This window comes from Loxodonta africana, chromosome 4 (genome assembly GCF_030014295.1).
Source record: "Loxodonta africana isolate mLoxAfr1 chromosome 4, mLoxAfr1.hap2, whole genome shotgun sequence".
Taxonomy (NCBI): Eukaryota; Metazoa; Chordata; class Mammalia; order Proboscidea; family Elephantidae; genus Loxodonta; species Loxodonta africana.
In genome coordinates, this window is record NC_087345.1 from 66048971 (window position 1) to 66065683 (window position 16713).

General features: G+C 40.8%; 1 protein-coding gene across 1 annotated transcript in view; it reads right to left on the reverse strand.

Moving 5' to 3' along the window:
- MYRFL (myelin regulatory factor like) overlaps positions 1-16713 on the reverse strand; it is a 137878-nt gene that overhangs the window by 25327 nt on the left and 95838 nt on the right. Inside the window, exons 13-14 of the mRNA XM_010601363.3 lie at positions 998-1161; positions 134-197 (exon numbers count right to left, since the gene is read on the reverse strand). Coding sequence (XP_010599665.3) covers positions 134-197; positions 998-1161 — 228 coding nt within the window. The remainder of the gene's footprint in view (positions 1-133; positions 198-997; positions 1162-16713) is intronic.

Below are 16713 nucleotides of genomic sequence, written 5' to 3' on the forward strand. Positions count from 1 at the left end.
ATAAACTAGGGAATCTACCAACAAATAAAGGGAAAAATTATTCTTGATCCATTTCTCTAAAGATTCGTGTGTGTGTGTGTGTGTGTGTGTATAGAAAATATCATGTGTACATTATAATTTCAAGTCCATTTACCTTGTTGGGTGCTTTTGGAACGGCCCTTCTTGGGGAAGATACACTAGCAGCTCTGCTAAATTTGCTTTTTAAAAAGAGAGAGAAAATTGATTACAATTCAAATGCCTCTTCAGGCTTTATAGGACAAAGGCCCAGGCTGTCACTAAGGCAGCAGTATGGCTTTCTTTTGCATTACAGTGGTGTCATTTAAAAAAGGAAAAATCAAGGTAATTGACAGTTCATTTCATGGAAAAGAATTCTAGTAAGCATAAAAGAACGCATTAAACATTACATTTATCTTTTTCTCAAAACTAAACCCCAGGAAATATGCATTTATCTCTTTAAGTAATAATTTAAAAAGAAAAAATGGTTTTTTTCCCTGACAACTAAACATGGTTTTCTAAATTTATAAATGGTCACCTCTCCTCGTTAAAGGAGAAGCCACCCTTTTGCTAAAATTTTAACAATTGCTATTAAGCAGATGTCTCATGTTTTACGTAGCTAAAAAAAAAAAAAAAAACGGAAACCCTGCTAGTGTAGTGGTTTTGTGCTACGGCTGCTAATCGAAGAGTCGGCAGTCAAATCCGCCAGGCGCTCCTTGGAAACTCTCTGGGGCAGTTCTACTCTGTCCTATAGGGTCGCTGTGAGTCGGAATCGACTCGACAGCACCAGGTTTGGTTTTTTTTTTTTTTTTGGTTAGTAAAAAAAAGGAAAATTATCACGTAAGACAACTGTGTTCCAAAACATTCTAAAAAGGAGAATAAGAACTACATTATGAGAAAGTAACGGGTACTGCTTAATCAAAAAGATCATTTACGTTAATCTAGCTCTGAAAACATCCCACTCTGTCCTTTTCCCAAATCTTTATGGCAATCCTGAATATACCTGATTGAGCTTGCTTCACTGACCGAGGACTTCAAACTACTGAGCCGCTTTAGCCTGGCCAGCTTCCTGTTCCATATTTCTAACTCTTCTATTCTTTCTTCAAGGTTGTTGGTTAGTTTGCAGAGCTGCTTCACTGCACCTACATTTTCCATAAAGATCTGGTCCTAAAAGGGAAAATAATACAGACTGTAGAAATTTGTAGAAATTTACAATTTGAGACCGCCAGGGAACTGTCCATAGCCCATTCAAATCGGTTGGAACACACCATTAAAAATGCTTATATACACACACACACCCTCAAGTTCATTCAGGATAAATCTGGGGAGCTTTGAAACTTAAAGTGGGCTTGCTGAACTGCTGGCTGTGTTGTAAAACTGCTTATGTTCAATTTGCAATAAAATGAAAATATGTCCTTGTAACCCAAGACAGAGAATGGAGTTGAAGGGCATTGTCAAGCTTGGAATCTGAAGATTGATTTTCAATGGCCATTATGCTATATTTAAAACTCATAAAAAGAAAGTCAGAACAGACTTCTGAATGTTGATTTGTGTGTTCATCCCTAAATCCCCACATGACTCCAGCTCTCCCTGGTAAAATGCATATCAGACTGCTCAGGTGAAGGAGAGAGGAATGAAGACCTGGGCTTTTCTCTGGGCTCTGACACCTGCTAGATGTGAGACCCCAAGTAAAACATAACAACCTCTTTGGGCTTCCATTTCTTCATCTATAAATGAGAGGATAATTCCTGAGGAGCTTGTTTTTGCTTTAACATCCCACGTGCTATTGTGGACAATTTATATTTTAGCCTAATTTCCAAACAAGATACAAAAAATAAAACAACACTTAATATGTCCATGTTAGGAAGAGCAAGAAAGGCGGGGCCAACCAAAGCCAGAAAGATCTTGCCGCCCTCTCCCCACCTACACATTTACTGATAATATGAACATGTGCATCTATCCCCAAGCCTTAAAAGAAACCCCAAAAAGCTTTCATCAGCTCCCACCCCAAGCCCCCATGACCTCTCCTCCATTTCCCCCTCTCTGCTTATAAGCTCTTCAAAATCCCTGGCACTCTCTGGGCCTCATGTTGTTGTTGTCCGATGCCATCAAGTCAATTTTCGATTCGTAGCAACCTGATGTGACATAGTAGAATTGCCCCAAAGGATTTTCTAGCCTGTAGTCTTCAGGGGACCAGATCGTCAGTTCTTTCTCCCCCAGAGCCACTGGATGGGTTTGAACTGCCAACCTTTTGGTTAGCAGCCAAGTACTTAACAGTTGGGCCACCAGAGCTTTTTCTGGGCCTCGTACTGGTCCAGGGAGAGCTGAAGGCCAAAAGAGAAACACTGTCTGTTTTGTGATTGGGGGTCAAATTCAGGACTGTGTGTCTTGCGATTCTCATCAAGCAAACCAAAGCTTTAATGGTTTCAAACATCATAAAATCACTCAGAAAGGACCCGAAAGATGAAAATTGTGGATTTAAGGCTGAATTTATGTAATTTAAAAACAGATGTATCTCGTGAAACATTGGAAGACTTATTTAAAGTCTTAGAACAGCCACACAGACCTAATGATGCCCCCTGAGCATGCCGCACTCTCCTATGTCTGAGTCTTTATTCACATAGTTACCACTTATAAAAATGCCTTTCATCAAAGCCAATTCATACCCCGTTTTACCTAGGAAGACTTCCCAGAGGCCGCTGTTGTGGTAAGTGCCTGTCTTCCTGCTTAGACTGTGAATTTGAAGAGGGCAGTGATTATGTTGATTTATCTGTGTATCTTACCAACAGTAGTACATTGCTTTGCCCCTAGTAAACGCTTAAAAAGAACGTACTAACTGAATCAAAAGGTGTTATGAGTTAGCAGTTTAAGAAAGCAGAAAGCTTTTGTACAGTAAGGAGTTTTACTTTACCCAAAGAATTTGGTCTTTGTGCCGGGTTCATGGGAGATGCACTCTAAAACCTTGAATTTCCCCAGTGATTGAAGTGTCTTTGATGAAGCCTCCAGATCACACCTGAAGGTTTAATAAGTTAATGAGGTTGAGGCTGGCCAGGCCAGAAAGACCCACTGCATGATATCAGCCAACCTCAGGGGGGAGGGATGATTCAATCAATCATACCTACAAAATGAAGCCCCAATAAAGGCTCTGGACACAGAAGTTCCATGGGCTTCCTGATTGGTGATACACATCGGTGCACATGGGAGGTAACACGTCCCTTTTTGAGACATGGGAGCCCCATATCCAGAGCCCTCCTAGACCTCACATTATACATCTCTTCATTTGCATCCTTTATGGTATAATAAAAATGCAACAGTAAGTGCAGTGCTTTCCACGAGTTCTGTGAGCTGTTCTATCGAATTATCAAACCCAAAGGAATAACAGAAGCCAGCAGGTCAGAAGTGAGGTGTTCCCGGGGAACCCCAAGCTTGTTGCTGGCAACCTGAGGGAGCAGTGGAAAAACCCCAAATTTGTGGCCAGCAGGTCAGAAGTGAGGATATCATGGGGTCTTGCAATCTTGTGCTAGTATCTGAGTTCTTCCACAGACTTGGCGGTCTGAAGGGCTGTGTCTCTTAACTTGTGAGGTTTGACCTGGGTTTGGGTGGTTAGGGTCAGAGGAAGAAGTGCTGAATGTGCAGCTGGTGTCAGAACAGAAGTGGAACAGAGGGGAACAGAACTGATAGTGAATTGAATTGATGCCCATAGCTTTCGTTTGAGAAAGCCAAGTGACTAAAAGCTTGATCTCTGAGGTCTATGCTTACTATACAGAAACTTATAGTAAGGAAAAGGGGGGGGGGGGGCGGGGAACACTGTATTGGCTTCTCAAAAGTCAGCGGAAAACTCTAGATTTTTCCTGAAGTCTTGTCAGATATCCTTCAAAAATCTACCCAGAGAATGCAAACTGATAAAACCCTATGGAGTGGAATTTGGCAACATCTAGCAAAATTACATATATTTTTATCTTTGACTTGCCAGAACCCCTGGTGAAAATAAACACAATAATAACAAAAACAATACCCAGGCATATCCATAAACTACTCATTGAAGCACTACTTGTAACTGTAAAAGATTGAAATCAATCCAAATGTCCATCAACAGATTGTATGTTCACCTAGTGGCACACTAAACCCACTGCCATTGAGTCAATTCCAACTCGTAGTGACTCTATAGGACAGAGTAGAACTGCCCTGTAGAGTATTTAAGGAGCACCTGGCGGATTCGAACTGCTGACCTGTTGATTAACAGCCGTAGCACTTGACCACTATGCCACCAGGGTTTCCAGTGGCATACTGTGCAGCTGTAAATAGGAATGAGGAAGTCTAAGGTAAAGCATAAATAGAAAAAGCAGGTACAGAAAACTGTTTACAGTATGCTATCTTTTACCCAAGAAACACGGAGAATTCAAAAATATACACACTATTTTCTTATATTGGGAAAAAAAAAGGATAAACCGGAAACTAATTTTAAATGATTACACATAATAGGAAGGAACAAGGTGAGCAAAAGAGATAGAAGCTAGGCTACCTGAATGTACTTTGTTTTATAGTTTGGCCTCTGGAATAATGTAACTATTTTAAATAATGATTAAAAAAAAAAAAAAACTAAACCAAAATTAAAAAAAAATACCTAAAGATAAAAAGGAAATTTAAACAAGTGAACCTAATTGGTTATTGAGTTTCTGGTTTAACCTTGCAGACAGGATTTATTTTAAATGACTTTAAAAATTCAAAACACAGTAATTTAACTGCCCATCCCTAGGGGGATATATCATAAAGACCAAAATAAACAAATGAACAAACGAACCAAAAAACCTGCAAAGAAATTAAACTTTTCAATAATACTGTTAGCGATAATACATAATTATGTTCAACAGTGTTATGAACCAAGAACTTCAGCATTTAAGAAAAGTAGTATAAAGCAAAAAAAATTAAGTAAAGCTTAAGTTTGAATTAGAAATATTAATATGAATTATTGATGTACTTTATTCTTTTTTTTTTTTAATTTTGCTAGCTATGTCTAGCAAAATTCAAAAAAGAAAAAAATAAGCTATGTCCACTAAAAAAGACTGGAAAAAAATCCCAACCTACTATCAATGAGTAGCCCTCATTGTATTCTTTAAATATCATTCCACATTGAAAGGAACCAGGAATCCTGGGAGACCTAGTAATTCCAGGTTTGGGCAAGATTGTATGAGATAAACCTGGAATATCTTAGAATACCAGAAAACAAGAAAGCTCTCAAAGACTAATTTCATTGTGTCAAAATGACTCTGGAGCTAACTGAAGAAGGTCCCATTGGCCCAAGCAAGGTAGGACAATTTGAACACCAAAGGCTAATCACTGTAATATACCAAATAAGCAGTCCTTTTCTTTTAGAAAAAAATATTGAAGTATCTATGATGAGATGATATAATTTTGAAGTTTGTTTCAAAACTATCCAGTTGGTTGGGAGGAAAATGAGGGGGAGATGTGTAAGACTGGCATGTACTGATAAATGTGGAATCTGAGTGAGGCATACACACGGTTTCACAATACTACTCTAATTTTATAGATGTTTGAAATTTTTCATTAAAAATGTTAAAAAATAAATAAAGTAAACCACAAACCAAAACAAAAACATCTCCCTTCAGAAGTCCTTCTAAACTGTATAATTCTGGTACAAGTTTTCCTTTAACAACTAGATTCACTTTAATAAAAAATAAGGCAGAAATCAGGAAGGTAAGAACAACATTCTATGATTTTAAGTCAGTAAATGTTACATGATTATTTACAGTGTTTATACTTTAAGGAGCCTTCTGCTATAATTACAATTGTACTATTAATTGTGGATTAAATGGCTGGTTGATGTCCATGCAACAATCCAAACCAGAGTCCCTCCCCTGCCTGCCTTTCCCACAGGGAATATACCAACCAGTGCTGTCAGCTCTCCATCCTAAATCTCCTGAATCTACCCACTTCTCTCCGTCCTCATTGCTACTACCACAACCAATACTCTTCTTTTTCTTGGTAACTGGCTTTTTCTTGGTAATTGGCTTGATACATTAATTTACAATTTAGCCCAAACCAAAGCAAACCACAGAGAATGATGATAAATTCCCCCTCTAAACCACAATAAGTTCTTTCTTTGATGTGTTCCCAAAAGGACTTTTAATGCTGCCTCATGAAATGCGAGCAATAACCTCAATTGTCCAGTTATGTCAATAATGATAAAGAGCCAACTCTAATTCCTCCAACTCAATTTTGCTGGACCATACATCTTCCAGTAGATCCAATAGGCAAGAAGATGAGCTTTCCTATTTAAGAGGAAATAAAAGTGAAGAGGGAATTTACTGTCTTCCTGATTATAATTATGGCCCTAACTTTATGGATCCAGTAGAAAATTACCAAAAAATAAATTTCCAGGACATGTTATAAAGATTGACTCTTACTAAAATACTTACAGTTCTCACTGCTGTTCTCCAGCATCACTGTGAAATCAATAAAAATATGTTCAAAAATGTAGTTTAGAACTTTCTGAAAATGTCCTTTTCTGTACAAGTGATAACCAAGAATATACATTATAGTCACCTGAGGAATTTAAGTACACATGCCCTGGCCCCATGTAGAGAATAGGATTTATAAGGGCTGAGAAGGGCATAAGGCCAGGTCATTTTGAAGCTTCCCCATCTAACGTCCACCCTTGATTAAAAACTATTTTGTAATTGAACTTAATTTAAATACTAAATTCTGTCCAGCTATTATTAACAGCTTTAAATGGGGCTCACTCCCTCTGCTGAAGTGTAGCTTCACAAATTGTGTTTAAACTAGCTTGTCACTAAAAATTGCTGATAAGACTGTGGGGGAACTTTGGTGAGTGGCATCTGGGATCTTAAAAGCTTGCAAGTGGCCATCTAAGATGCATCAATTGGTCGCAATCCACCTGGAGCAAAGGAGAATGAAGAACACCAAAGACACAAGGTAAATATTAGCCCAAGAGACAGAAAGGGCCACATAAACCAGGTACTCCATCATCCAGAAAAACTAGATGGTGCCCCACTACCACCAATGACCACCCTGACAGGGAAAAAAACAGAGTCCCTGACGGAGTAGGAGAAAAGTGGGGTGCAGAAATCAAGTTCACATAAAAAGACCAGACTTAACATTCTGACTGAGACTAGAGGAATCCCAGGAGGCGTGAACCCCAAACTCTCTGTTAACTCAGAACTAAAATCATTCCCAAAGACAACCCTTCAGGCAAAGATTAGACTGGACACATAAAATGGTACTCATGAAGAGTATGCTTCTTATTTCAAGTAGATACATGAGACTAAACGGGCAGCTCCTGTCTGGAGACGGGATGAGAAGGCAGAAAAGGATAGGAGCTGGTTGAATGGACTTGAGAAACCCAAGTAGAAGGAGTGTGCTTTCACATTACAGGGATTGCAACAGGGTCACATAACAATATCTATATAAATTTTTGCATGAGAAACTAACTTGAGCTGTAAACTTTCACCTAAAGCACAATAAAAAGACTGTGGGAGGGAAAATGACAACTACTTCAAATCACCCAAGAAACTTTATCCCCTATTTGAAAGACTTGTTATGGAGTGAGGATACACACAGACAGCATAAGCATGTTTTCCGAATAGACCCTCAGAATAATTTGACAAGTATGTATGCACATGAAAAGAACAGGGAGGATTTATGAAATCAGAGCCATTATTTTAGCTTAGAATAGGTCCCTTACTTAAGCCTCCTCTTTCATTATAGCCCCTTTCACACTCTAATCTCTAACCATAATGAACCATTGGTTTACTGAACATATCAACATGCTTTCTCTGGTCTGTCTGGAACTAGCTGCACCTGAACTACCTATTCTCCCCTTTACACTCACCTTCCTTACATTTAGTATCATACTTGCTTATATTATAAACACCTTGACACCAAAGACAGCATCCACGTCTTGCCCACAGTTTGCTCTCCAGTGGAGAACAGTAACTTAGTACATGTTGATGAACGAACGAATGGTCTTACAGCGGTGGTTCATGCCATGAGTTATTCAAAGGTTACAGTATGGTTCAAACCCATCCAGTAGCTCTGTGGGAGAAAAGACCTGGTGATCTGCTCCTGTAAAAATTACAGCCTAGGAAGCCCTATGGGAAAATTCTACTCTGTCATATAAAGTGGCTCTGAGTTGGAATCAGCTCAATTTCACACAACAATAAATATTACTCTCTAATGAAATGAAGAGAGTGGCCTCCATTTTATTTTCCCATCTGAGCTTTCTGTCAGAGAGCCCAAAGAACTAAGATCTAAGTTCCCTTTCTACATTAGGAAATGCTCCTTGAAATGCAAGTAAACTAAACAAAGAAACACCAGTGCTTATCACCTTCAGCAGGCTGGTGGTTCTTTTTAATATAATCCTGAAAGGAACGATAAAGGCACATGTGGGTAATCACATCATTTGGGATCATAAATCATCAGTTTTATTATTTCGTGCTCGCCAGGAATCAATTAGCTTCTCACCATTCCGATATAGGGAGAAGGTGAAAGGCTCTTTACATTTAGTCATTTCCTGAAGAAGTTAAAAAAAAAAAAAAAAAGCTTGCGGAGTACAAACCAACAGTGGCAGACTCCTTATCATGCCTCTCAGATACGCGAGGGCACAATACCCCAGAAGGACTGTTATGGTGTAAGAAGACTTTTGGGGAAATTGAACTGACAGATGGAGTGATGGTGATGCTCCGTGAGCTGTGCTGGCTGCTTGATGGGCAATGCCCACCTGACAGGGTCAATGGCAAGGGGCTATGGCAGTGGTTCTCTACCAGGGCTATTTTGTCCCTCAGGGGACATTCGGCAGTGTCTGGAGACATTTTTGGTTGACACAATTATTGGAGATGCTACTGACATCTAGTGTGTAGAAGTCAGGGAGGTTGCTAAACATCCTACAAAGCATAGGACAATCCCCACAACAAAAAAATTAGTCATATGGTCTCAGAGAACATCCAGCTCAATTGGCATAACACAGTTTATAAAGAAAATGTTCTACATTCTACTTTGGTGAGTGGCGTCTGGAGTCTTAAAGGCTTGTGAGAGACCATCTAAGATACTCCACTGGTCTCACCACATCTGGAGCAAGGGAGAATGAGGAAAACCAAAGATACATGGGAAAGATTAGTCCAAAGGACTAATGGACCACAAGTATCACAGCTTCCACCAGGCTGACTCCAACACAACTAGATGGTGACTGGCTACCACCACTGACTGTTCTGACGGGAATCACAGCAGAAGGTCCTGGACAGACCTGGAGAAAAAGGTAGAACAAAATTCTAAATCACAAAAAAAAAAAAAACAGACTTACTGGTCTGACAGAGACTGGAGAAATCCCAAGACTATGGCTCCCAGATGCTCTTATAGCTCAGTTAACGAAGTCACTCCTGAGGTCCAACCTTTAGCCAAAGGTTAGACAGGCCCATAAAATAAAAGGAGACTAAATGGGCACACCGGCCCAGGGGCAAGGACTAGAAGGCAGGGAGGGGACAGGAAAGCTGGTAATAGGGAACCCAACGTTGAGAAGGGGAGAGTGTTGACATGTCATGGGGTTGACAAATAATGTCACAAAATAATATATGTATTGTTTAATGAGAAACTAGTTTGCTCTATAAACCTTCATCCAAAGAACAATTTTAAAAAAAGAGAAAAAATATATATTATCTGGTCCAAAATGCCAACAGTGCTAAGGTTGAGAAACCCTGGGCTATGGGAAGAAAGAATAAAACTAAAGGAGTGGTACTATGTGACAGCATAAAGGAGGCCGATATATGTTAAATCACTGATCTCATAAATATTAATTCCAGCACAAGGGTTGGACCATCAGTGGAGACAGAAAGGCAACGAAATTTATTCTCTGTCTTAATGGATTTATGGTCACAAGCTGGAAGCCCATAGGCAAAATTCACCAGCTGACTTTTCTGAAGTAGTTGCCAGTATTTAAAAATTAGGAGATTTCACACAAAATTCAGGATTTCTACCCCCTCCTGAAAAACAAAAATCTGACCACACTGGGTGTCTGTTACTGCACCATTCCTGCCTCGCAACAACCCCTGCAGAGCTGGGCTAGCTGGTGGCTGCCCACTTCAGGACATGCGCTCTTCAAGCCTCCACAGTCCTCAGTTCTCTGGTTATCTGGCACCAAGCTCAAGTGACTCATTTGAGGTAGCTCACTAGGCCTCAAAGATACATTGGTTTGGAACCCTTGATCTAGCTAGTTAGTGTGGGGTCATGTAGCAGATGATCCTAACTTGAGGTTTGTGAACAGATGGCACAGTTTATGAACCAACCTCCTGAGATGCACAATTATATCTGGATGTGCTAACGTGCATTTTTCCAAGGAGGAAGTTCATAGTTTTCATTAAATTCTCAAAAGAAAGAATGAAAAGAAGGAATGGAGACATTTTTGGTTGACAATTTTGGGAGGGAAGAAGAGAGGGAGAAAAGAATCTAGTGATTCAAAACAGGTTAAGAACAACTGGTTTGTAACAAGCAAGGAACCAAGCACTCCAATTAGATTTTATACGGATTATAGAAAATTAATTTTTATAACAAAAATAGATTTTTCTACACAGAATTTGTATCGTTAGATATATTGGAAACTGTTAAAATTTTCTCAACCACGTAATTAGATCAAGATTTTTGGCAAATAGCCTCAAATGAGAATCCAACTCAGTTGTTACACCATTTGTAATGCCACATGGAGTGTGTGAATTTAATGTCTTAGTTGTAGGACTGGAAAATTAGTCTGACTCTTTGGTTTAATGTCTTACTAGGTAGCTGAGGTCATTCAGCATTATTTAAAATGATAATCATGTGCTGACAATGGACGCCTTAATATGTACACTGAAAATTGCCATGTTTCTAAACCATAGCTTTTTATATAGGTTTTTGGCAACCAGATGAGTAATTCCAGCCAGATAAGCATATGAAAACCCCTGACTGATGTTATGTACAATCTGTTAAATTGTTCATATGGTAAAACTTAGAACTGTTGATTGCCTGTCCAACAGCCAGTCACCTCTTCTTCCCTGATGACTGAAGCTCCTATTCAAATTAAATATCCCTGTGCTTCATGGGTTCCTCCCCATTTCTAGGGAGGGAGTTAATTACCTGCGATATGCAGATGACACAACCTTGCTTGCTGGAAGTGAAGAGGATTTGAAGCACTCACTGATGAAGATCAAAGACTACATGTACGACACAACAGGCCACTGCCCAGTCCTGCATCATTCCAATAATTGGTTGCAGATTAGATTTGTGATCCATAGGGCTTTCACTGGCTGATTTTTAGAAGTAGATCACCAGGCCTTTCTTCTGGCTGTCTTAGTCTGTAAGCTCTGCTGAAATTGTTCAGCATCATAGCAACACCCAAGACTCCACTGACAGGTGAGTGGTGGCTACACATTAGGTATATTCGCCAAGAATCAAACCTGGGTCTCCACATGGAAAATAAGAACTCCAGCACCGCCCTACTTAACAGATTAAGTGTCTTAAAACAATGTGGAGACATCCATTCCAGCATGTTTCATGTAATTGAAATCACTTAAGCACGTGTCCATAGAAAGTATTTTCAAGCAATGGCAGAGGGAGACTAGTTGCCATCAAGTCAGGGGGTTGTAAACCTAAGCTCCATGAGATATATGCTTCAAGAGAGCTTGTAAACCCAGGGAAGAAGCCATCATTAAGAGCTGAGAACTGGACATTATCACCTGGTCAGAAAACTTAGACTTCTTGGACATGGGAGCCTAGTATTTAAGAAAATAGGCTTTGGAGTTAGACAGTGTTGAGTTTCAGCTCTGTCATTATCACAAGGCCATTTTAGTCAAATTAGTTAACCTCTCTAATCCGATTTCCTCATCCCATATTATCTAGGGAATGAAATAGTTCTGATTTTCAAAGAACTGATATAATGAATAAACAAGCTACAGCCCTTTTGGTCAAGATATCATATATGGTTCAAAAAATCTTCATGGCTTCTCTATCTACTTGCACATCTTCCCCAGATAGCTTACCACAGTGGCAGGTGTGGTGGTTCTTGGTGGAAAAGCTCTTTTGTAGAATTCTAGCTTTTTTCTTAAGGTCTGTATACACTGCTAAGACTTTCTTTTAAATTGGCCTTACAAGGTAATGCAAGGGACTCCACCAAATGTCATCATTGGCTCTATGCACCCTTTTTGTCAATATTGTCATATACTGGAAAAGTATTTATTAAGTAACTTATATCAGGAACTATGTTAAATGCTAGAAGTACAATAATAAGCAAGGCAGACAGAATCTTTCCCCCCACAGAGCTTACAGATATAATCATTGGACAAATAATATCTTAATTACAGTTGTGATAAGTCAGTGGAGATGAGGAAGAATGTTGAAGTACATGGAACACATTTCAAAAGATAGAGGTGGGAGGTTGGAAAAACAGGAAAAATATACATGTGACCTGCCAGTTGGGAAGATGATAGTTTCACAAAGGGATTAAGCATTCCCTTGGCCATGATGGGAAAAACTGAGATGCTTCCAAGACTGGAAGAAGCATCATCAGTAGCCAGCACACTGGTTTCTGCCACAGTTTAGATCCTTTCTGTGTTGGGAGGGAATATGCACAGGGAAGAGATGAAAGCTCATTCAGTATCCCTGCATCCCCCAAGGAACACTCAGGCTCTGGGGGGCAGAGTTTGCAAGCTCCTCAGTCCCTTACAGGTATGACAATAAATAAGGCTGTGACATAAGGGAGCAGCTAGGCAGTAGAGTTGATTCCTCTTCTCTTTGGGAACCAAAGCCTGTCCTCTGTCTTACAACACTAAGTAAGAGTAGGTAATCTTTTTTTTTTTTTTGTACTTTAGATGAAGGTTTACAGAACTAGTTTCTCATTAAACAGTTAGTATACATATTGTTTTATGACATTGGTTAACAACTCCACAACATGTCAACACTCTCCCTTCTCAACCTTGGGCTCCCTATTACCACCTTTCCTCTTCCCTCCTGCCTTCTAGTCCTTGCCCCTGGGCTGGTGTGCCCCTTTAGTCTTGTTTTGTTTTATGGGCCTGTCTAATCTTTGGATGAAGGGTGAGCCTCAGGAGTGACTTCCTTACTAAGCTGAAAGGGTGTCCGGGGGCCATACTCCCAGGGTTTCTCTAGTCTCTGTCAGGCCAGCAAGTCTGCTCTTTCTTTTTGAGTTAGAATTTTGTTCTACATTTTTCTCCAGCTCTGTCTGGGACCTCGTATTGTGATCCCTGTCAGGGCACTCAGTGGTGGTAGCCAGGCACCATCCAGTTGTACTGGGCTCACTGTGGTGGAGGCCATGGTAAATGTGGTCCATTAGTCCTTTGGATTAATCTTTCCCTTGTATCTTTAGTTTTCTTCATTCTTCCTTGCTCCTAAAGGGATGAGATGAGTGGAGTATCTCAGATGGCTGCTCACAGGCTTTTAAGACCCCAAATGCTACTCACCGAAGTAGAATGTAGAACATTTTCTTTATAAACTGTTCTGCCAGTTGAACTACATATTCCCCAAGACCATGGTCCCCACAGCCCTCAGCCCAGTAATTCGGTCCCTCAGGAAGTTTGGATGTGTCTATGGAGCTTCCATGACCTCAGCTTGGATAAGTTGTGCTGGCTTCCCCAGTATTGTGTACTGTCTTACCCCTCACGAAAGTTACCACTTATCTATTGCCTATTTAGTGCTTTTCAATCCCCACCGCTCCCCTCCCTCGTAAGCATAAAATATTGCTTGTTTTTGTGTATAAAACTTTTCAGGAGTTTTTACAGTAATGGTCTCATACCAGGAGTTTTTACAGTAATGGTCTCATACAATATTTGTCCTTTTGTGATTGACTTATTTCACTCAGCATAATGTCCTCCAGATTTATCCATGTTATGAGACACTTCACAGATTCATTGTTGTTCTTCATCGTTGCATAATATTCCATGGTGCGTATGTACCACAGTTTGATGATCCATTCGTCTGTTGATGGGCATCTAAGTTGTTTCCATCTTTTCGCTATTGTGAACAGTGCTGCAATAAACATGGGTGTGCATATGTCTATTCATGTGACAACTCTTCTTCTCGTCTGCCTTTCCCATGAATTTCTTTTTTTTCCTCATTCTTGTTTGCTTTTCAATTCAACTCTTGGATAGCTCTGAATATTAGAGATTTGAATTCCCTGTAAGGTAGTTCTAGTGTCTTTTTTTCTACTGGGAAGTCATCTGGTGTTTTATTTTGGATGCCTACTAGAACCATCTTATCTTTTTTTTATGTTTTGGTATTGTCTGCTGTCTTCAGGACATTCAGTAGTTACTTTCTTTGTTTATTGATTGTAGACCTGTTTGTCCCATCCTCCTTTTTTTTCTTTTTAATTTGGTTATGTCTGAGCAGGCAGACTGTGCATTCTTTGTTGTTTACTTGTCATGACACTTTTCACCTCCTTGGCCAATGGGCAGGGCCGGTCACTCAGCTATGGTGCAGCAGGGCAGGTCCAGCTGAAGGGGAGGGTCTGGGATGGGTTGTTTTTGGCACATACTAGGGCCAATAGCGTGGGCCAGGAATCAGTACTGGACAGGTTCCAGTAGGCAGTGCCTGTGCTGCTCGAAGATGTGATGTTCAGTGCACAGTGCAGGTAGGCAGGAAGGAGGGAGGAGTTTGTGATGTGTGGAGCTAATATGGGTATAAGAAAGAGGAGGTAGAGGAGAGAGAAACAGCGGCCAAAAGCAAACAAACAAACAAAAAGAGTGCTAAGGAAGTTTGCCATTGGAGTGGAGAGATGAGAATCCGAGAAACGGAGAAAAACAAAAAGAAAGAAAAAGGAAAATGAAAAAAATAGATAAAAATTTGGAAGAAAAAAAGATGGAAAACTAAAGCCTCCTGTGCCCCCTCCCCCAACCACCACCACCCCAGTGCAGCTGCAAAAACTGGGGAAGCGTCTCCCTGGCAATATAGCCAGGTATTCAGGAGACAGGAAAAGGAGGTAAGTATAGAGAGATGAGAACTGAGAAATGAAGAAAGACAGAAGGAAAAAAGAATAAAAGAAAGAAAGAAAAAGAAATATCCCCCAGGAATCCCAACTACACGGCTGCGCAGATTGGGGGAGTGGCTCCTAATCCGTACAATGCAGCCCAGCTAGAAGGGGCTCCCAAGCCACAAAAAGAAAAAGAAAACAAACAAAGTAAAACAGAACAAAGCAAAGGAAAACAAAGCAAAAAAAAAAAAAGCCTCAGGGATCCCATCAGTGGGATGCTGCAGGCCGGGGGAGTGGCTCCCAGTTGAGCAGCACTTCAGAGCCTTTCAAGAGGAAGCAAAGATGGCACAGGGAGCAAGGTGTTCAAGGAAAAGGAGGGGGAGGTGGCGGGGGGCACAGAACCAAAAGAAATGGAAAAAAACAACAACAGCAACAGAAAAATGGCACTCAGGTAACCGGCCAGGGTGGGTGCAGTGAATCCAAGCAGCCTCGGGTCAAAACAGTTGCCTCCGGGCCGAGTCTGCAGCCAGTGGGAAGCAGAGGAGGCGGCGGGGCGGGGGGGGGGGGGGGAGGGCGGGGAGGAGAAGGATGGGGGTTAGAAAGCATGTATCACTGGTTACCGGGTCCTCTGTCTCCTGCTGGGAACCTCGTGAAGCTGCTTCCCCATACTCCCTGTCCGCTGATCTCCGATGTGAGTGGGGCAAATCCAAGTGGCAGGGGCACTGCACTTCCCATCCCACCAAGCCACCGCTGCCAGCCAGGGAGCACGGAGGTAGAGCAGCAGAGAGAGGATGGGGATGGGAAAGGGTACACCTCTAGTTACTGGGTGCTCTGTCTCCTGCTGGTAGCTCTGTGAAGCTGCTTTCCCGTGCTCCCTTGTCTGCCAGTCTCCAATAGGAGCCCAAGATGCTGCGTTAGCCAATAGGGGACCTCCATGCTTATCTCTCCTCTGGCTCTGTTCTCTGTCAGTTTTTTATTCCATTCGGTGCTTAGCTGAGTTCTTTGTATCTTTATTTGACACTTCGGGATCCAGGACTGATGTTTGCCTCTGTTTTGCTTAGTTTCTTGGGTCTTTGCTGTGGAGGGAGGATGTGGTGCTTCTGTCTATGGTGCCATGTTGGCCAGAAGAGAGGAGTAACTAATCTCGATTGCAAAAAGGCCTTGAGAAGTTGAAATAGGCTCTCAACATGAAAATCTCTCCTGTGGCAAGTGTCACATCTGATTTTGCATGGACTGAAGTTTTATAATAAAATCATGGGAATAAAGTAGCTGTAATTGAGCATTGTAAAAATAATTGCCAAAGGGAGAAAAACTGTCTTTAGACAACAGGTGTGTCTGGCAATTGCTTGGGCTTTGGGCAGCTTTAGGTCTTTGTCCAAAAGTTTATTTTGTGGATAGCTTACCAGGCCCTGACATGGATTAAAAAAAAAAAAAAGAATCCTAAAATCAGAAAAGCAGGCTGCTGAGATAGTGTGAAAGCTCTGACTTAAAGCTGAATTTTCGACAGGTCTCTGGAGGAGACACGTCCCTCACTTGCATATTTCTCTTGCAAAGAGGACAGCTGTTGGGCTCATTTCCCTGGATGTTGTGTTTTGACCTTCTGCCTTACATGGGAAGTGTATGAGGCTTCATAAGTCTGTTTAAAATTATGTGTCTTATTGTTGTTCTTTGTTTATTTGCCTTAGAATTCTTGTTTAATTTTTTCTTAGGTTCAGTTTTCTGTGGAAGAGCCTTGAGTC